Source organism: Elgaria multicarinata, chromosome 2 (assembly GCF_023053635.1).
Source record: "Elgaria multicarinata webbii isolate HBS135686 ecotype San Diego chromosome 2, rElgMul1.1.pri, whole genome shotgun sequence".
In the NCBI taxonomy this organism is placed as follows: Eukaryota; Metazoa; Chordata; class Lepidosauria; order Squamata; family Anguidae; genus Elgaria; species Elgaria multicarinata.
The window spans coordinates 101750267-101771981 of NC_086172.1; the positions used below are offsets into that span (position 1 = coordinate 101750267).

Sequence of the window (21715 nt, forward strand, 5' to 3'; positions counted from 1 at the left end):
GGGAGGAAAAAGAATTCCAAACTGAAGTAAAAATAACATCACCTTCATAGCTAGAGCCTGTCAGTCAAGCAGGGGGCTGTATCCTACTAAGCCAGGTAGAATGAGACATAGAAGCAGGGACTAAGTCTTGCAGGATTCCCAGCTATTTGGTCACATGGTCGCTCTCCCAAGCTAGTGATATTCAGTGGCATCCTGAAGTTGAAGGTGGCATTTACCCATTATAATTAGTACTGCTGCTTTGGAATCTATTTATTTATTTAGTTATTTATTGCATTTCTATACTGCTCAATAGCCGGAGCTCTCTGGGCGCTTCACAAAAATCTAAACTGGGCGCTTCACCAAAAATCACCACATCTTGTGGCAGCATATTCCATACACTAATTACCTGCTGTATATGAAGTAGTACTTTGTTTTGTCCATCCTGTCAAATGATCCCAAGTTCTAGTATAAAAGTGGGAGGAAAAACTTTGCTCTACTTTTCTCCACACCTGTTTATGAACTTCTATCATGTTCCTCTTTAGTTGCCTAAAATGCCCTAAACATTACCCATACTTGCGACCAGGCTACCTGAAAGACTGCCCGGATTTTAAGATCTTTGGGGAAGCTCTTCTGTTGGCCCTGCAACCATCAGAGGCATGTTTGGTAGGGATGCAAGAAAGAGCCTTAGCAATGACTTTTCCTAGGCTCTGGAACTCCCAGCCTGATAGAGATTAGGTTGGCTCCGTCTCTGGTGTCCTTCCTTTGGCAGGCAAAGATGTTTTATTCAAGTAGGCCCTTGGCCATAAAGGTATTGCTGAAGTAGGTTCTATTGGGTTGGGTGGTTTTTATTTCTCTTAAGATTTTGAATTGTTATTTTAATCTATTTGTTTATATAATTGTTTTAATGAAGTTTATTTTAATCTTGGTTTTTAGTACTGTTAACCACCTTGAACACTTTTTTGGGGGTGTGGAAAGGTTATATATATATATATATATATATATATATATATATATGGAAACTACTCCAGTCTTGAAAATTTTTGCTGTCTTTATTCCAGCTCTACACCATCCTTTTTACAATGGGCTGACCAGAACTGTTGACAGTATTTGAAGTCACATCACAGATTTGTATAAGAGCTTTGTGTACACAGCTCCCCTGCCAAGTAAAACAAACTTGGCAAAGGGAACTAGGACAGCAAACTGAACAATCCATATGGGCTAAAGTACGGGCAAGTGCACCTTTTAAATCAATATCTAATAAAATTAAGAAAATTCTTTAAAACTGGTCCACCACTGGTATGTTACCCCAGTGAAGATGAGTTATATTAATAAAGCTACATCTCAAAAATGCTGGAGATGTTCAAATACTGGTTCATATTTTCAGATGTGGTGGACATGTCCCACAGTTCATCAGTTCTAGGAAAATGTATTTAAAGAAGCTGAGAAAATCACAAAACAAAAAAATGAGTTTTTGCCAGAATTGGGTCTATTATCTTTATTTGATGGAACAAAAAACTTAAGACACAAAGAGCTTTTATGTGTGTGGTGGCTTGACTAACTATAGCATCATCTTGGAAAAAGGAAATAACAAATCCAATGCCAATATGAAGGAATAAGTTATGGTCTGTTGCCCTGATGAAGAAATTAAGAAATCAAGTTAAGGTGCAAAGGTCTAAAAGCTGCAAGGATAGCGTCTATGAAAATTGGGCAAACAATTCAAATACAAAACCTCCGTACTCGTATGGATCCTGTTGGAAAGATGTCTTTGCATAAATGAATATAATAACAATTTACAAATGGAGGCATTTAATTTTTATATAAACCTGGAATCCTGAAATTAAATTGAAAAATAATTCAATTCTAGTAATGTACCCAGTGATTGTTTTGTTGTTATATTTATTGGTTTATATGTTTATAATGACACAATACGTTTTGTATCAATAAAAGGCCCAGCTGACTTGGAATAAAAATATTTGGAAAAAAGAAAAAAAAGTTCTCCCCTGCCATGCCATGGCTGGGCTAGTCACATAGCCTGGGCGGCCGGCCGTGGCCTGGCACTGGGAGGTTCAGTGAGTGCAAGGGACTGCCAAACCCCGGCTCAAGGGCAGGATGATCCCAGGGCTACATTGACAGGCATGAAGTCGCCTCTTGAGTTCTGCAAGAGCTTATCTACAAAACTCTTGCAGGGAAAGGCTCCAGTTGAGCTAGATATGAGTGGATACTGACAGATTAGGAAAAATTGAGAACCTAAAGGAAGTGGGGCAGGGAGGTTGATTAGTAGTACCTTTCCATATTTTCCTTCATAGTAAGAGGGATGTTTCCTGGATTTGTGTCAGTCTGCCATCTAGTGGAGCAGTATTAGCACTAAGTGTATTAAAAGATCTAAAAAGATTAATTTTATTTTGGGTGTTCAAGAGTTTCCAAAGTCTGTCACTTTTGATTGAAATTTGTTTGAATTATGATTTAGTACTTTACAGTCTTTCATATAATATTCAGTCTTTGACCAACAGCATAGAATGAGCTCCTGTGCTGAGCCTTATGACTGACTACAGCAATTCCCTATTTTCTTATCTATTGACTTAGGAATCCATTATATGTCGAAGGTGAAACTGGATACCTGTGTTTCCTCCTCTTCAAACACCCCTGCACAGATCTAGAACTACAGAAGGGTCAAAGTAAAAAGGGCACTCAGAAAGACATACACTGCCATCAAAACGGCTTTTCAGAAGCAATCCTTACCTGGGATTAAGTCCCAATGAGTTTAATGGGACCTACTTCTAAGTAGACACTGTATTCCAATGTTCAGAAATTTTATTTGCAGTCCAACCTAACAGCTGCTCAGAAGCAAATACAGATTTTTTTTGGGGGGGGGACCCCACTTCTAATTTCCTTCTATTGTGAGAACAGCCTCAGCTTCCCATCTCTTAACAGAACCCACCTTCTTACTCCAGGAATGCTATATTTATTCAGAGGAGTCTTAGGCAAGGCAAGGCAGTCCCGTCCCCCCGCTTTATTAAGTATATAACTTCTATCAGGTGTACTGAAAACCACCGTGCTTGTCAATATTCTCAAAAGACGTTGTGGGAACGACGTTTGCAAAAGCTATGCTGATTCCTCCGTAGCAAAGCTTGAGGCGTAATCCTATGCATGTTTAGGCAGAAAAAGTGTCTGGAATGCTGGGAATTTGAGGCCTTTTCCTGCCTAAACATGTATAGGATTGCGCCCTTATCTCTTCCACATGTTCGATAAGCAACGTATCTGTAAACCAGAACTTCCGCTGGATTTTATCTTTACTAGGGCTGGGGAGAAGGAACGGGTTAATTCCTGGAACGACATTCGATTGCCTAGACTAATAATACACAGGAAATATAAAGAACGAGACAAGAGAATAGAGATTAGAAAGAACAAAGCAAAAGCAATGACAAGAGGAGGAGGAGCAGGCAAAAGCGATTTCCGACTCTAGAACAGACTGTGGGATTCTCAAGCGCACGTGACGCATCCTGGTGCCTCACTAAGCAAATCGTGCGCTTGCCAATCTCCACCCGGTGCTGTTTAACCACCCCGCGCCCGTAGTCGATCCTCCCTCCCTTAAAGCGTGTGCGCATGCCCCTGGCTCCTTCCCTTTCTTCCTCTTTCGCTCCCAGGATCCTTCCCGCGCTGCCGCTCCGTTTGCTTGTTTGGTGCCTCGCTACGTTCCATTTCCTTCCGCGTCTCCTTCCTTTTCCCAGCAGCCCTTGCACACTCGCGCTTTCCCGTTCGGCCCCGCCCCCATCCTTTACTGAGAAAGGCGAGAGTTGGGGGGCGGTTGAGCCGCCATTTTGTTCCTTGGACTAGTAGAGGCGGCACGCAGGGGTAACTAGTTGACTAGCTAGTGGGCTGGCTAGGCATCCAGGGATTCTGCGAAGGGAAGGAGGCAAGGGGTGGGCTAAGAAGTCTCCATCAGAGGCTGCTTCCTTCCCTTCTCCCTTGGGGCCTGTTCTAACCCGCCATGTCTGGAGAAGCTCCCGCCGGCGATCAGGTGAGCGACCAGGGCCCTCCGAGTTGAGTGAGGTACTTGGTAGGGAAAGGTATTTTGAGGAGGGTGTGGCGGGGGATTATGTCGGAAAGGGCAACAGAGGCTCGAAGAAAGTAAAAATGGCGGTTTTTAGGATGGTGGGAAACGGGCCTGTATAACGTGTGCTTCTTTGTGTTGGGCTGAGTCCCTGCTTTCTCATCCCATTTTCACCTCTAATTCATGGAGTTTATTGGGGTGGCCTATTATTATCTCTCACCCAGCGTCCTCCTAATTTGCTCCAGTTATTTTCGCCTATTTAGCTGGCTTCCACCATGACTTAAAATGCTTGTGTAGAGACAAGCCCTACTGAGTTTTCTGCTCCGGTAAGGATAGTTTGAAAGCTGACCCTATGCATGTTTGCTCGGGAGTAAGTTATACTGAGTTAATGTGGCTTACTTATAAGTAGGTGTGTGCAGTATTGCAGCTTTAACATGCAGGCTTCACGCCCCCTTATACTGAGTCAGTCCCCCGGTCCATCTAGCCTAGTATTGTCGACACTGATTGGTCTCTGCTCTCGCGGGTTCCAGGCAGGATTCTTTCCTAGCCCTACCTGGAGAAGACAGGGATTGATCCAGGGATCTTCTGCATGCAAAGCATGTGCTTTACCACTGAACTATGGCCTCTTACTGAATTGCTTTATCGATTGGAAGCTGAGGAGGCATCTTTCTATTCAGCTTTCCACGTGTGATAATGGTGAACAAGTATAATTTTCTGTATATTGTGTATGGACTTCTAACACTCAGAAATTAAACACACAGTGCCTTCATGTAAATGGGCTTGAAAGCTTGTAAAATACGTTGAATTGACCCAATCTTTCTTTGTGTATTTAAAGTGAGATTTGGGTGGATTTGTTTAGAAATCTAAAATGAAACTGGTGTAACGTGGATTTGTTAATAAATGTGTTAATATTGCATACGTATTGTGTCCTTTTTGAAAGACGCTGTACTTGGAGTGTGTAAGGTTAGTCCTGTCCCAAGCAGATGTATACATAAAATTCTGGCCAGGATCCAAAGAACATTGACACTAAAGCAACCTTGGGCTCATGATGGTAGCTTGTAGTTCTCAGACAACACTCCCCCTCCCCCCAAGAACCCCCTTAAGTGACAAACTACTTTTGAAGCTCAACATATAAGCCAGATAGGACATGGGATTTGGTTCTTCAAAGAAAAGAAGAAAAAGCGCTCAAGGATTGACCAGAGCTGTTATCTAAGTTGCCATTGGGGCTGTAGGCACATTAAACTTGTTTATCACAGAAAGGCTATAATAAACCCCATTTAAAGTTAATATTAGGAATTTTCTTTAGTACTTCTTTAATTACATATTTGCCAGTAATATATGCTGCTGGCTTCTGTCATTCAACCAAGTGAATGGCAAAGATGACTTCCTCCAGCATATCTTTCTTGGTGTTGGGTAAACCTTAGTCTGGTTGGCTGGGTTTACAAGTTGTATGTGTTTACAGACAGCTCTTCAAAATAAAAACTATTTGACTTTGGTGTCTGACCTCATACATTTTCTGTGTATCTGCTCGGCAACATGATTTTTTATCTATCATGCCTGATCATGAATTTTCCCAGCAGTATAACATTTTGATGGATGGAAATAAAACACAATTTGTGAAATTTTCACTTCTTAACGTGTTGAGTGCTGTTATGCAGGGTTTGGATTTGGGATCATCAGGGCTACTGGGAATAGCAGGCTGAATTTTACAAACTGACTTGAAATAATGAGTTTAATCTATAAAGGGAGGTGGATTCTAGGCAGGAGCCAATGTAATAGACTGTGGTGGTGCCATGCTTTGTTTTGTATTTCTTCTGTAGTGGTGATAGATCCTCTGAGCAGGCACACCTGCTTGCATATCATAAGAACATAAGAAGAGCCCTGCTGGATCAGACCAAAAAGTTCACCTAGTTCAGCTTCTTGTTTCCCACAGTACCCAGTACATTAGGGAGTACAGTGTGTATGGTATGAAGGCTTTTTCTACCAGTGGGTATACAGTGACCAGCTGCCTCTGAACCTGCAGCAATGTAAGAAATGGATTTGTGCCAGGAGAACTAAGCCCATTTCTGACAGGACTGTAGTCTGGATGAAGGGTTGTGGCAGGGAAAACTGTTGAGGCATTTGTACCCCATTTTATCCAAACTGCTGCTACAATAGTGTAAATTGAGGGTGGAGCCTTGGGCCTGACTTCTGTGCTGTAGCAATGATCACAGGCGAGATCATGTTTGGGTGTCTTACTCTGCAGGCAATTATTCAAGCTGCAGTTGCCTCACACATTGCAGGGGAAGAACACACTTAGTAATCAAGGATGTGTGTGTGAAGTTAAGTCTAGAAATATTCTTGAAAAACATCCTCCAAGCAGTTAAATTCACAAAACATCAAAACACATAGTTGCCTGGCTGTATATTCATTTAAGCTTTATTTATTTATTTTTATTTTATTACCTTTATATACCGCCCCCCAGCCGAAGCTCTCTGGGCGGTTTACAACCCAGAGAGCTTTAGATAGGGAAGTTGCCAGAACAGGGACAATATTTGGTGTTAGAAGCTGAACCATTTTTAAAATATATTGCTGGTGTTCTTTTCTCTAGAGAGAGAGAAAGAGAGAAAGTAATACAGATGCATGCCCCCATTTGTAATTCAGATGTTGTAGTACCACAGGGATGGAATAGGTTGTTGCAGGAAATGCCTTTATATGGCTAAAAGATTCTGTGGTTTTGGGTATATCAGCTAAACAGAACCATCCTGTCATCATCTTGGTTGTATTTCAAATTACAAAGACATACAGTGGAATCCAGTGCAATTCCACCGACTACAGTGGAGCTTATTTCTAATACAAATACGTAGGATTGCAGTTTTAGAGGAATTTATTAAGAAAAAGGGAACACCAGGGGTTTCTTCAGAGGACACAAATGTCTACATACTATAAGCACAAAGTGCACAGTTACTGTCTAACCCAAAGCAATGTCTATTATCTCCCCCCCCCCCCCGGCCCAACTACTATATAAATCTATATGGATAAAACATATGAATGTTTAATTGCATAGGTCTTGGGGCCATAGGGTAGGCATTCTGATGCCCTCCAGATGTTATGGGCTATAATTTCTACAAGTGTGGTCAAACATTGGGAATTACTAGAGTTGTGGGCCAAACTAATTGAAAGGCAACAGGTGGCATTACCCCTGAGCTAGTGGGATAATATTATTGTAATTCCCTCCCCCCTGGACTATTTTCTTTTCTTTTTTACATGGCTTAAGTTCTTATGTATATAAATTAAATCTTCTAAACAATAAAAATAGGAAGTTGTTACACATTATATATATAAAAAACCCTCTCAATGGAACTGTCATACAATTCATAATTAGATTGTTAAGTTGAAAAATCAACAGTTTTGATACTATTCTAATTTTGCAAAGGGGAAAAGGTATTGATATAATTAACACTATTCCTGGATTTACATCACAATCTGGGTTGAATAGACCATTGGAATAGAAGTTCGAAGATGTGGACCAAGGATAGGCAGTTTTGTGCCCTTCAGAACTACAACTCCCACAATGGCTGATAATCCTGGCTGGGGCTTATGGGACCTGCAGTCCAAAACATTTGGGATGTAACAGGTTGCCTCAGTGTGGGTCATTGAGAAGCAAGGAACTGCAAACTGCTGTGCTTAAGTTTGAATCAATGTCCCTGTTCGCATGATTGTAGGGAGGGGGGGGATTTTCTACAGAGCAGAGAGGGATAGGAAATCCAAGACATGTGCGCTTGCAACACAGCCATTGTCCTGTGGAACATTATGGTTTACTTGACCCTTGCCACTCTGTGGATAAATTTGCAACTTTGAACCACAGTGCCCACATATCCCAATGGATGCTACAGTGTGACGCAGGCTACGGCAACCTCCCCAGATGTTGAAAGGGCTGCACAACCATAGAAAATGTCTCCGGAAGCAAGAACATAGCTGGAAGTGGTGGTTGTTTTTGCTGGAGGACTCTGGTCGCCACCATTCCCTCCATTTTCTCCTTGTTTCGGGGTCAAATACCCATGAGATAACCGCCAGGTGACATGGGAACCACAGTGGGTGCCCTCTAACCATCTTGTAGAAGATGGGTGGCAGACATGGGTACTTGACCCACCGTGGGGAGAGATCACCACATGACATGCATGACATGCTAACCCACCATGTGTTGTATTTTTGAGAAATCCACAGTGGGTTAGCATGTCTTATCAATGTTTTCAAACAGTTTGGGGAGCCCTGAGCTTTTTCAGTGAGAAGATTGGTAGTGACAGATGAGCTTCCTTGAAAGGCAATTTGTGTTTTTACTACTGATCTTTCTCTACGTTGTGCAGGTGTGCACACTGGATGGGTTCTAGTAGTGCATAATTCATATCACATGTGAGGCAAAGGTAAGAGCCCATAGGTCTATCCAGTGTTTTATTTGTGTGTGTACTAATGATGCCACCATTGCCAGAAGCCTCTGCAATGTGCAGGGGTTTCTTTGCAAACAAGCTGATGAAGAAAGAGTTCAGTAAAGGCTGAAAACCACTGGTTTAGACAACATGGCCATCTTCTTAATATGAGCTGTTGGGCAAGCTGAGAAAAAAGTACTTCTCCCACCCTGCTCACTACTTTTTCTATAATGTAACGTATGGAAGGAAGGCAATAAATGTTTTTCAATGGTTTTCATTTCTCACAAATGTGCTAGTCTTTATAGTGTGTGGTCAGTAATTTGTTTCATCACTGATGAATTATTAAAAAGGTAACCATCTGCATAACTTCCATCACTTTGCTGGATATAACATGTTACATTATTCTCAGTTCCCACTGTAGTCTGTTGCAATTAACCCAAGGCACCTGTGACCCTCTAATGGCATATAAAGATGCTCCTGAATTAGTATGAGTATAAATACTCACGGACTATGACCAGGTTTGCATGAGATGCTGGGTTCACTGTGGGTTATTTAACCCATGATGACCTACTCTGTGTGCCAACCACTATTTTGAATATGCAATCCCCAATGGGATTACAGTGTGTTGTGCAAACCTGGCCAAACAACCCATGTATAACCCTCAGTTTGTTGTAGGGTTATGCCAAGGTTGAACTTTCACATAACCTTGAATGGCCGGGATTACACAGCATGCCACAAACTCATTGGGGCTTCCATATGGCTCATCTTGAATTAAATAACCTATGGTGAGCACATTGAGTCATGTGAACCAGGCCATTGGCTTGTTACCTAGTTGAGTTCATGGCTAAAGTGAAAATTTCACTGGGGACTTAGTTCATATACCTGAGGCTAGGTTATTAAATCAGCAGAATTGTGTGATTGTTTTTCCTGTAGTGTGTGCATTGTCTTTTATGGGATACTTCTCCCACTTACTAGAAAACACACGCACACATGGGCGGGCACACACACACACACCAAAATTATACCTAGCACATAGAAAGCTATCATGTCAAGAGAAAGAATGTAAATTCTCTGTTTCTTGGTGGAGATAGCTGGGAAATAAGAAATGTATCCCCTTCATACCATTAAAATAATGAAGGTGATTTTGAGGGATTGTTTACAATGATATATTAAGTATTTTTTATGCTGCTCTTCAGCCCAAAAAACACCTCCTGGAGTAGTTTACAATCAATAAGTAAAAGATAGTACTATATCACCAGTGCTGTTGCCTGAGTTTCTTGTTGGGTGAGTGCAAGGGAACTTTTTGGTGATATTCTTGACATCTTCATAGCTTTGTGCAAATACATGTTTTCTACTAAACTGACTCTTTGTTTATCCATTTGGGAGAATCACTACCTCAGCAGGTACTTCTCTCCGAAGGAAGCTTTCATAATGTGTTTAGTTTAGGTAGGTGATTAACATGTTATGAGAACTTGGTGTGTACAATTTCCTTATTGTGCTGTTCCCAGACCACTAATTGCAGCATTTCTAGTATGTGCTGTTCCATTCCTAAGGAAATGGTGAATTCCACAAACTGGCTGAAACTTGGCAAAGAGTCAAGCTTCTGAAACAAGCCGATGGTGGGTAACATACCTTGTGAGGCTGTTGATCTTATGATTGTCTCTTAACTGCTATACTACATCAATCAGTTGATTGAAGCTTCATCTCATATGCACCACCTTACCAATTCCCCAGTTGTGAAAAGGCTTCTGGTTACATTGTTGGCTGCTTATCCTGGTTCCCTCCTGCTTCAGTGTTTATTCTCCAGAATTGAAGCACCAAAACATGAAGCTGATCTCTTGACTAGGAGGAAAGTTTATAATAAATCTCCCAATAGTCTTGCTTTCTTGTTGAGTGAGCACAAAGGCACTTTTAAAGTCATGTATGTCATACCAGGAGAGGCAACTGAGAACTCATATCTGTTTTTCCTTTCCTTAGGGATAGGCAAATAGGCAGATAGGAGGAGGTGCTACCACTTCTATACTTGTCATGTCCTACAACTCTGTGTTCCTTAGCCAGCACTTTTTTCTGTCAACATCCATAGGATTTTGTCCTTATTGTGCTTCTGTGTGTTGCAGAGTGGATTGATTTAAATCAGCAAGAAAAAGGCCAATTTAAATCACTTATTTAAATCGGATTTCCCATTTTTAAATTCATGAACCAGCATGCATAGGGCTGTAGCAGTTAAAACATACTGATTTGCAACTAAATAGAGCTCATATACAGCATAGGATCATAAGCCAAAAGCTTTGGCTATGTAGCTTGCATACCTTTCATAGTGCAGAATTATATGTCTGAATTACTAAGTCTGTCCAAAGACAACATAGTAGTTTGTTTGGTTTTCTCTGAAAAAGTGTAGAGATACTAAATGAACTGAAGGCTTTGGGATACATCCGGTGTTGTGTGAGTGGGCTTCAGCTAGTGCAACATACCTTTCCTAGCTCTCCTCTCCCTGCAGCTTCCCCTGCTCCCAAAAATTTGCACTGGAAGGTAACCCCAGCCTCCAGAGTAGATTTGTGAACCCTCCAGAGTAGATTTGTGGGGAGCGAGGAGCTACAGGGGAAAGGAAGAATGTTTTGCTGGCCGGTGATATTCCTTCAGTGGATGAGTACTTTTCAGCCTAAGGCAAGGATACAGAATGTGTAGCCCTCCAGATGTTGAACTGCAACTCCCGTCAACCCTCAGCATTGGCTGTGCTGGCTAGGGCTGATGGGAGTTATTGAGAGAGAGAGATCCAGAGAGCCACATGTTCCCCAGCCCTGTTTGTTTAATGGAGATTACTCCAAGATAAAGTGGGATTTACATCTGAGAAAGCATGCATAAGATTGTGCTGAACAACTGTCCGCAACTTTCCAGAAGCAAGAGATGCTAGTTACCAGGGGAAAGTGTTAGAAAGTAAATAGCCTTGTTATTTAATAAAGTAAGAAGTAGTCATATAACTGGAAAACATTTCCATCAGAAGTAACTTGAAGGCTTGATAGAGATACAAGATAATCCAGGAACTCAGAAGGTGCTCCTGTTGACATACAATTTGGCAAATCTTGAATTCTAGTACTTGTAATGACTTCCTAATCTCTGGGTGCATTAGGAAATTCACAATAATAAAAATAATACAGCACTTATTGTATTGTTCGTCATGGTTAACTTTAGAAGTGAGCTTCCCCTATCCTGTGGTTCTCGTTGTATGTATATGCTTTAACATATTTCTGTTAAATTCAGATTTATTTTAACTAGGTTACTTCTGTTCCACATATTACAAGCAGCACCTGTTATTGATTTATTAAGCTTATACCCTGTTGTTCTTCAGCTTACATAGACTTCCCTGGTGGTCTACCATTCAGGCAGTTTACAGTGCCAAACTTCAATAACAGAGCTGTGTCACATTATTTTTGCTATCTTGTGACATCCACTAATTCATCACAGTACTGCAGTATTAATAAAACTAACTTGTAAACTCCCTACTGGATCTTTAATTCAAACTGCAAAAACTCCCTTCTGAATTTCTTTGGAGAAACTATCTTGACTATATAGTTTTGTCTCTATTCATGAACTGGTTGTGCATACTATCCTATTTTTTATTATAATATTTGAAAATGGGATATTGGTTCTCTACTCAGAGAATGTAGAGGTACTGGTTCCTCTCTATTTGGCCCTGGTTAGGCCTCATCTAGAGTATTGCGTCCAGTTCTGGGCTCCACAATTCAAGAAGGATGCAGACAAGCTGGAGCGTGTTCATAGGAGGGCAACCAGGATGATCAGGGATCTGGAAACAAAGCCCTATGAAGAGAGACTGAAAGAACTGGGCATGTTTAGCCTGGAGAAGAGAAGATTGAGGGGAGACATGATAGCACTCTTCAAATACTTAAAAGGTTGTCACACAGAGGAGGGTCAGGATCTCTTCTCGATCCTCCCAGAGTGCAGGACACGGAATAATGGACTCAAGTTAAAGGAAGCCAGATTCCACCTGGACATCAGGAAAAACTTCCTGACTGTTAGCAGTGCGACAATGGAATCAGTTACCTAGGGAGGTTGTGGGCTCTCCCACACTAGAGGCCTTCAAGAGGCAGCTGGACAACCATCTGTCAGGGATGCTTTAGGGGGGATTCCTGCATTGAGCAGGGGGTTGGACTCGATGGCCTTGTAGGCCCCTTCTAACTCTGCTATTCTATGATTCTAATGGATCTGAGGATGCTGAGATGAGTGAGACATATTGTCCCAGTTTAAACTATAAAATTCTGGCTTAATAACTTAGGATACACATGAGCTCTATATACTCGCATACAGTCAGTTTGTTACCATTTTATGCCTTCCTTCTCATGAGTGAAGAAGCCAGGAAAATAACAATAGCTTCCCATTATGTATGAAATAGGAGCTGGCCACTGGTAGGAATGCTGGACATTGTAGTTCAACACATCTGTAGAGAACCAGGTTGAGGAAGGTCACTTTAGGAACATAAGGCAGCCTATATTTTCCTAAAGTTATATTATGTAAAACTTGGTTTGCTCATAAAATTATCGTTATATTTGAAGACTTTAAAAAGTGAACTCAGTTAATTGGGAGGCACCCGATCCACCATCAAACCCCTGTGTTTTTATTCCAGAGGAGCAACAAACCAGAATTCACCAAAAAGGGAAATGGCTAGAAAATTTTGGAGATTAGCAGTATTGGGACAAAACTTCATGCACAGCCTCCTCTATTCAGGAGGCACCTGATGCATCATCAAAACCTTGTATCCTGACACTGACAGCTGGCAAGGAACAGAACAACAATGGTTTAAATAACCCACTCTGCAGACTTTGGGTTATCAGAATGGGTTACTTGGGCCCACTAAGCCATCATGGCTTAAGAAACACCCACCAGTCGACAAAATAACCCGCAATAGGTTAATTAAGCCACCCTGGCTTAATGCATTGTGGGTTATCATGACGTCTGAACCTAGTCAGAGTCTTTTGTTTTAATAGCATATATCTGAGATGATCAGTGCTCTCCTCCTCCTCCTCTTGAATAGCCTAGAAAAGTCTGCCATGCTTAACTCCTGTAGTAGAAAGAGGAATAATGTTTTAAACTTAAATGGTCTTTAAAAACTAATTTGACCCTGCTTCCCCACCCCTATGTAATTGTAATACTGAACTCAAAATGGCCATTTAATTTAAGTTCCTGCTTTTTTTTTCTACATATGTTAGCATTTTGTAAAAGTTAAAATTGGAATACAATTTTAATGCAAATTATTATGATGTATTTATTCTTTCCATTTTATCCCTTAAAAAAATTTCAGGGTGATAACAAAAAAACAATAAAAAACAAAACTCGATAATACCAAGTAATCACTAGTAGAGTTAACCACTCATAAGTACAAGTTGAACAAATGGTTTTTTATTAGTATTTTGGCACCAGGCCAAATGGGTCTTAGCTGGGTGGCAAAATACTAATAAAAATGGTGCCATGCACTTGTGGGTATATAATTGTGAGTAGCACTGCACATTCATTGGTACTTGCAATATTCTAAATAGATGATAATGACAAATATTCAGTCAGCCTCCACTCTCCTGTTTGTTTGCTCTCATCTTTCAAATGCTGCTGAAGACCTCCCTCTTTATCTTAGCATTCCCTCACACACGCACCCCCCCCCCACCAATGTTTTGTGTTAATTACACTATAAGCTTGGGGACAGTGCCTTGTCTTGTTTTTATTGCTTTTGTACAGTGACAATGGCTGCGTTCAGACAACACAATCAGCTGTGGGGTAATAACTCAACAGTTGTTTATCTACGGCATACCTCCACAAAACATAATAATCAAGCATGGTATGGATTAGGATCAGGATTGAGTTGACTATTAGTCCACACTGAGTTGACTCACTCATCCCCTGCCTTCTCTCCACTTCAGTCCTCCCACTAGTATCCCATCAGTCATTGCTGCCGAAAATCTATCCTGCCAGCTGGACTAGAGCGGCAGCCACTGTTTTAACCGCTCTTGTCTTGCAACTCTGTGGCTGGCGAAATAACCAGTGGTGGCCGAGGAAATAACAGTGTACTCCATACAACACGATAAACAATGGTGATTCAAATAGCCAACTCTACAAAGCGTTGGTTATTTTCATTGTTTATTTCTACCAAATAACCAACCGTTGGTTAAAAAAACTCCCTCCACACAACTCAGGTTTAATAACTGATTGTCAACTATTGAAACCACCGTTGGTTATTGTATTGTCTGAACGCAGTTCAGTTTCATGTCAGCTAATTCATACACTGGCCAAAATGACTGCCACATACAATGCAGTGCACTCACTCTCATATATTAGGAAAGAAATGCACTTTATTTAAAAGATTTCCATCTTTTATAGTTCAACCTTTTAAGTTTTACTGTAGAATCACAATTGCTTAATTGTCAGTGGTGGAAGCCTGCATGTGACAAAGCTAACTCCTGGCAGATGCACAACGTAGACTATCCACCTGACGCATTGGCTTGGAGCTATGCCCCTTGATGTCATGGAATGTTGGGTGGGGGGCATCTGGCTCTTCACCAGAATTTATTTAGCTGTCCCTGGCTTAGCATCATTATGTTGCTAAATGTTAGTGTTGTTTGATGCATCAATACACTGTACCCTTTCTACAGTTAGATTCAGCTCAGTGTCAGTTGGTATTCTGCTGTATGAATTTTTCAAATTTCCAAATGTATCTAGGTAACTTAATTTTTGTATAATGTTTTTAATTTTTGTATATTGTTTTAAAGTGTTTTTATCTTATGTGAACCGCCCAGAGAGCTTAAGCTATGGGGTGATATGCAAATGCAATAATAAATTAATTAAATAAAATCTACAATTGTTCTGACTTTTCTTGACTGATTACATATTTGTACTACCAATAGATAGCCAAGGTTATGAATCTAGCTTGGCCTTCATGTTGATGTCTGAATAGCCTTGTGAGATTTCCTGCTGTCATAGGTAACTAAGCAATTGCTTATCATTATGGTACATACCATATCTGAGGCAAATAAGAATTTTGACCAGGCAAGGCAATCTTGTGTGCAGCTGCAGTTGTTCCAGAGGCTGCTTGTGAGGGCTTTCACTTTTTCCCTTCTAGGAAATGAAAAAAATCATATGCTTGCAATTTTTCAGGCAGTGTGTGGGGCTACTCGCCCTCTCAATTCCTTAAAGTGGGAGAGAGACAGCTAATTGATTTACCTCAAAAATGGAGCTTCTCCACTTTGAAGACTTAATACCTGCCTGTGCCTTACTTTTTCCTCTTAAGAGTGGGAGTGGGGGTGGGGGTTTGCTGCCCTTAGGTTGAAGCCTTGCCTCAAGCAGGGCTCCATTTGAAATTATGCACCCCAACACTCCTCCAGTCTTCTAACAGTTGGGGAGGGGTGTATGTACAAGTGTTAGAGTAGCAACACTACTCCATCAGGCAAGGAAGGATCACAGTGGGAAAGATTTAGGCAAGGAAAAGAGAGAGCGCAACTTATTACCTCCTGGTTATTTCTAAAGTTGATATATCTCCTTTTAATATATACTTTATAATACCATTTTTACTTTCCTTTTTATGTAAAGTTTGAATGAGTGCTGTATAAAGTAAAGAATTGAGATATCTGTTGCATAGAGTTCCCCTTTCAGTGAGAGGGTGGAGGCAATGGCTCAGTTCAGACAACACATTTCTGAACGGTGGGTTTAGAACTCCACAGTGGAGTTTTTACACCACTGTTGGGAAACATGTTGTCTGGCAGGAAAACTCCATGAAATGGTGTGTGTGTTTTTTGGAAAACAATCCATGCAGAATATCCAAACTGCAGAGGAGAATTCCTGCACAACTGTTGAGTGGCAGGCTCTGTGGAGTTTTCTGTTGCGTTGAGTTGACCTTTCCCACTGGCTACAGAGTTCCCTGGCAAGAGTGGCGATAGGAGCGAGTGCCGCTCTAGGATAGCTGCCAGGATCAGGGATTTTGCAGCAATGTCTGAACGGATACCATAGGGAGGACTGAGGGAGGACAAAGGGTGGAGGAACTGTCAATCAAACATTTTGATGGATTTTACTCAACTCCACGGTAGCCCACAGTCACACAACAGTGGAGTTAGAACATGTTGTGTGGGGAGTACCCCCTAAAAAGTCATCTGTTAAGTGGAGTTTTCACACTGCGTTGACTAATGTGTTGTCTGAAGTGAACCAGTGTGTTCTACTGCTTTACAGTTGTCTGTATTTTAGATTACTTGAAAGTTCTTTGGGATCTTTTAGTGGTAATGCATAGTCCAGCTAAAGTGTAAACCCTAGGCTGTTGCACCAGATAACTAATAGTCAAGCCCCAATTTAAGTATAAAACTCTCAATTTCTGAAACCTGTTGGTTGTTTTATTATGGTTTTAATTTTTGTGAACTGCCCAGAGAGCTTCGGCTATTGGGCGGTATAAAAATGTAAGAAATAAATAAATAAATAAATAAAATAAAATAAATAAACGTGTCTAGGCCTATCAAATAATTCCCTCTTGTCTAGGTGTGTTGTCAGAAGTGTTGTATTACTTTTAATTTTAAAAAAATTCTCTAAAGAATTAATCATATTTAAGCAGTAAAAATGGTAATTGTGTTAACAAGAATGTGTTATGTGTCTCATGCTTAAATTTCTGGCATATCTTATTAGGATCCTGGTGTTATAGAATTGGGAACATCTAGTCCCTTAGGCTAGCTCAGTCTCTGAAATTACAATTTTGGGGATTTACTGAGGAGATTTGTTCTAAGGAAAGCACTTGTATCCAGTGGTGATGGGTAAACTTATTGATACAATAGCTTATTTTGAGATTATAACAGATCTCCATTCATGCAATGTTGGATTTAGCCATTTCCAGTCAGATCAACCACACTCATATCTCACAGAGTCACAGATCTTTCTCTTAAATTGCAACATGTTTGATTCTGCCTTCTGTCTTTTTTCCTGAGTTTGCATTATATGTTAAGCTTGTAGACCATAAGCTACTGAAGAAAAGTGTCCCTCAAATTATTGAAATTTGTTAAAATCAATTTAAAATCAATAGTGTTGTATATCTTTTGGGTCAGGGGAATAAGATGGAGCTTTGTGAATGTTCTATGATCCAAAGTCAAACCCTTAGTACTAATGGCCAGTAGTGATTTTCTTGCAATTCTAGCTTACTCTAATATTTTAAAGTTAGTTGAATTTTCTAGCTGTTGGGTATGTTGCAGTAGATTGACAACAGAACTAAGTTTTATAATGGTATTAAACATAAATGGTACCCTGTGGCAAACTTTTGGTGTATTTCATGTGTAACTCTTGGGCACACTCCTCAAAGTACCCCTGGTGGGGCAGGGGGTTAGAACTGCAATCTGTTGACTTATAGCTTTGCATATGTGAATATATGGCAGATGGCACTGGATTTATTAAACTATTTGTAGACTCTTAACCCTCTGCTTTGTGTTTTCTAGGCCGCTGAATATGTCCCAGAAAAAGTAAAGAAAGCTGAAAAGAAACTAGAAGAGAATCCATATGACCTTGACGCTTGGAGCATTCTCATTCGAGAGGCACAGGTTTAGTGACATAGGATTACATTTCCTTATCAATGGGTCCACTCACAGTGATTGGTTCTCAAGTAAATGTCGATACATTTTTACATCATAAATATTGTAAATATTTATTGGTTTTCAATTTTTAGAATCAACCTATAGACAAAGCACGGAAGACCTATGAACGCCTTGTTGCCCAGTTCCCAAGTTCTGGCAGATTCTGGAAACTGTACATTGAAGCTGAGGTTAATATTTTCATATTATTTCTTAAATATATAATAAGAATTTAAGTTGGCATTGAAACATAATTTCTTAGGTACATACACAAGCTCAGGTAAAGGAGGAATTGAAAATTTCTTAATTCTGTAAAATAGCTGAATGGGGGTAATTAAAATGGATTCTAATATTTGGGTCTCTATGATCTGGTGATTGTTGCATTATGGACTTGCAACAACATTAAAACCGTTTCAATGGTATTGGAGTGCTTTAGCCTTTTATTTACTTGTCGTGTCAATTTATTGCCTCCTGTGTCATTTATTTAGAGCTCCTTTTTTGTTCATATAAGTTTAACAAATGGTTTTGTGACTTGTTGGGCTCTAATATTTTTTTATTTCCTAGGCTGGTTTGAATTTCTGAAATGTTTGCTTGGGTTGGGGGTTCGAAATGTTGGTTATTTTATTTCACTGAAAATGTATGAAAAGTTAAATGTGAATGAACCAAGTCAAATCTATAAGTACATGCCTAACAACAAAATATTTCATATCCAAAATGAATAAGCTTTTTATCCTGTTATGTAAAAAGTTTCAGCCTGAAAGTCTTAAAAGCATGCAATGGTCTCAGAAAATAACTCTTATCCTTTTCAAGTATCTACCTATCTATCTTTCTTTCACTGGCAAGCAGTGTTACATATATAAACAGTTGTTTTTAATTATAGATAATATCTCATTTATAGTATTTATAACATTAAATATCTTTAAATGGGTAAGTACAATCGTTTTGAAGATGTTCCACATTATGTGGTTTATGTGACATAATATTAGTAAAAAAAAATCTGAGGCAACTAGACACAGAACATCAAAAAGACTAATCATAGAGTATTGTAAAATTTACAGATATAAATGATTAAATGTTAAGTGTGTAACAATCAAAATATTGCTAAAGTGTTACAAGCTATGTATTAAAGTTGGGCTTGAAATTATTGTAGAAGGTGCGTTATGCACAAACTACAATATCCAAGTTCTCAAGACTTCCTAAGGATGTATTCCCCCAGCATTGCCAACAGTGTGTGCTGTTCATCTCAGGAGGCAGTGTGATAACTTGCCACTCCCTTTCTGATCAATACAATAGGCTATGTGCACATTATTGTATCAACTTTTAAGAGAGCTTTTTGTTCCTTGGGGCTTCACCCTCCTGGTGATATCTAGCACTTTTATTCTGTGAACAGAAGTAACTTCTGTGAGTGCAACCCTTGTTCTGTGAATGGAAGTTTGTTCTGTTCATAAATCAGACAGTGGATACCATCCCATATTTTTTCTTTTTTCATGAGGTAGGTATGCTTTATCACAGGTTTAGGACAGCTGAGCATTCTCAGTTCTTCAGGGGCTTGAAGAGCTGTTTACTTTATTTTAGGGTTCTTAACATGACTCCTGTACAATAAACTTCAAACTTGATTGCAGTAATACATTTGTCTACATGATCTACGTAGGCAAAATTGCCATTTCTAGTGACAGTGTCCACAGATTATAAACTGGAAGACTTAAAAGTGAGAGCAAAAGTGTACAGGAATCTTTGTGTTTTTTCCCATAATTTTGATCTGCTTGATAGGAAAATATTTACTTGTCAGATTGCAGTTAAGGCATAAGAGGAGGGCTGGTTACATTCCCTTCCCGCCCCCAATTTTGGCAATCCTAGTTGAGGGATAGCTATAGATAATAGGCTGTGGAAGGGATATAACTCTGGTACATTCTTCTTAATGTGGTATTTGGACAATGCACAGGATCCAAAGTGTTGTGTGTTGTGGTCTTCCTATGCTCTGGGGCTTTTTAGCACCCTCCTAACTACAGTCTCCTGTGGTCCTCAAAATCCCCCTTCAGAGGGTTAGAGGCTGCTGCAAAGCAGCACCCATGAGACTTGGAAGGGCTGCAACTGTGGGGGGAAATATTCCTGTCCATACTTGCTTGGAAACTCTTTGCGTAGACACACACCCAAGTCTCTTTTGATCCCAACCAAGCTGTGGGCACGTTTGAGAGTTAAGGTCTACCGAGGAATAATCATGGGTATGTCCCTTTCTTCTAAGTGGGAACTTCACTAGAAAGTGCACTTGTGCTTTATGTTTGAAAATAGTATTCATGAGTAGTTCAGGGTTTTCTTTACATGGTGGATGTTTGTCTTTACAATTCTTCTTTTGCATGTCACCAAGTAGTTTTCTTGACCCTTTAATGCAGGCCTGCATTAGAATTTAGTCTATGGTAATCTTTTAGCAGCCATATCCATGAATACAAAAACATTGACCAACCCACTAAAACACTGTGCTGACCACTCACTCATATGTGACTATGTTATCAAGCACGTTAACAGATCTGACAACTTCTTTGCTCAGATCTGTTAACTTGGCCAGTGATTGCTAGTCTACTTTATGGTCATTGCCTCCTTGGGAATTCTGAACTATGATTATGTTACATATAGACTAGTTAATGCATTAAAATGTATTTTAAAAGATGATTTGAAACAGACTAAGGTAATTTTGATTATAGTTAGTATAATTTAGTGTTGGAATAATTGCTTTTCATATTTTTAAACTGTAATCTTATGAAGACTTTATCTCTGGGAAAGGCCTTTATTTATTATATCAGCTCCAAAATTCTGCACACAAGTGATTTTTTTATGCAGTTACTTTAATCAAATTTGACCTATTAGTCGTATTTAGTATAAGGCTTACAGTTTACATCTATGGTGTCCCATGAGGTTCTGTTCTGTTTTCTGTGTTACTTAACATCTACATGAAACTGCTGGGAGACGTTAACCAGAGCTTCAGAGTGAGAGGCCATCAGTAGGCTGATGATATTCCACTCTGTTGCTTTTTGTTACTGACTCCAAGGAAGCAGTTGACACCCTAACTTCGATAATGGGCTTGATGAGGTCAAACAAGCTGAGATTAAATCCAGAAAAGACAGAGGAAATATTGGTCAGTAGAATGGCTGTCTTGGGGATTGGGATTCAATCTATTCTGGATGGAATTGCGCTCTTTATGAAATTCCAGTTTAGTAAGTTGGGAGTACCCTGGATCCTACCCCTCCATGAATCTTCAGGTGGTAGAAATGGCATGGAGTGTATTTGCACAAGTACATCTGTGTCTACCAGATGCGACCATTCCTGAGTCAGTCTGATCTGGCAAGAATTATCCATGCCTTGATTACATCACAGTTAGACTATTGCCATGCACTTTACATGTGGCTGCCCTTAAAGAGCATCTGGAAGCTTCAATTGGTGCAAAATGTGGCAGCTAGGCTGCTAACCTACATCATCACATCCCCTCAATATTGAAAGATCTGCACTGGTTGCCAGTTGTTTTCCACGCTCAATTCAAGGTGTAAGTTTTAATCTTTAAAGCACTAAGCAGCCATCTAAGGGACTGCCTAACTTGGTATGAACCTGATCATTTTGGCCATTTTGAAGAACCTTCACTTGCAGAGTCTGCTTGTTGGGGATGCGGGAAAGGGTTTTCTCCTGTGTTGCTTCCA

The 21715-nt window shown here is 40.1% G+C and overlaps 1 protein-coding gene across 1 annotated transcript in view; it reads left to right on the plus strand.

Moving 5' to 3' along the window:
• Nucleotides 1-3758: 3758 nt before the first annotated feature.
• CSTF3 (cleavage stimulation factor subunit 3) overlaps nucleotides 3759-21715 on the plus strand; it is a 63219-nt gene continuing 45262 nt past the window's right edge. The window contains exons 1-3 of the mRNA XM_063117317.1: nucleotides 3759-3997; nucleotides 17898-17999; nucleotides 18125-18220. Of these exons, the coding sequence (XP_062973387.1) occupies nucleotides 3968-3997; nucleotides 17898-17999; nucleotides 18125-18220 (228 nt within the window). The 5' untranslated portion in view covers nucleotides 3759-3967. The remainder of the gene's footprint in view (nucleotides 3998-17897; nucleotides 18000-18124; nucleotides 18221-21715) is intronic.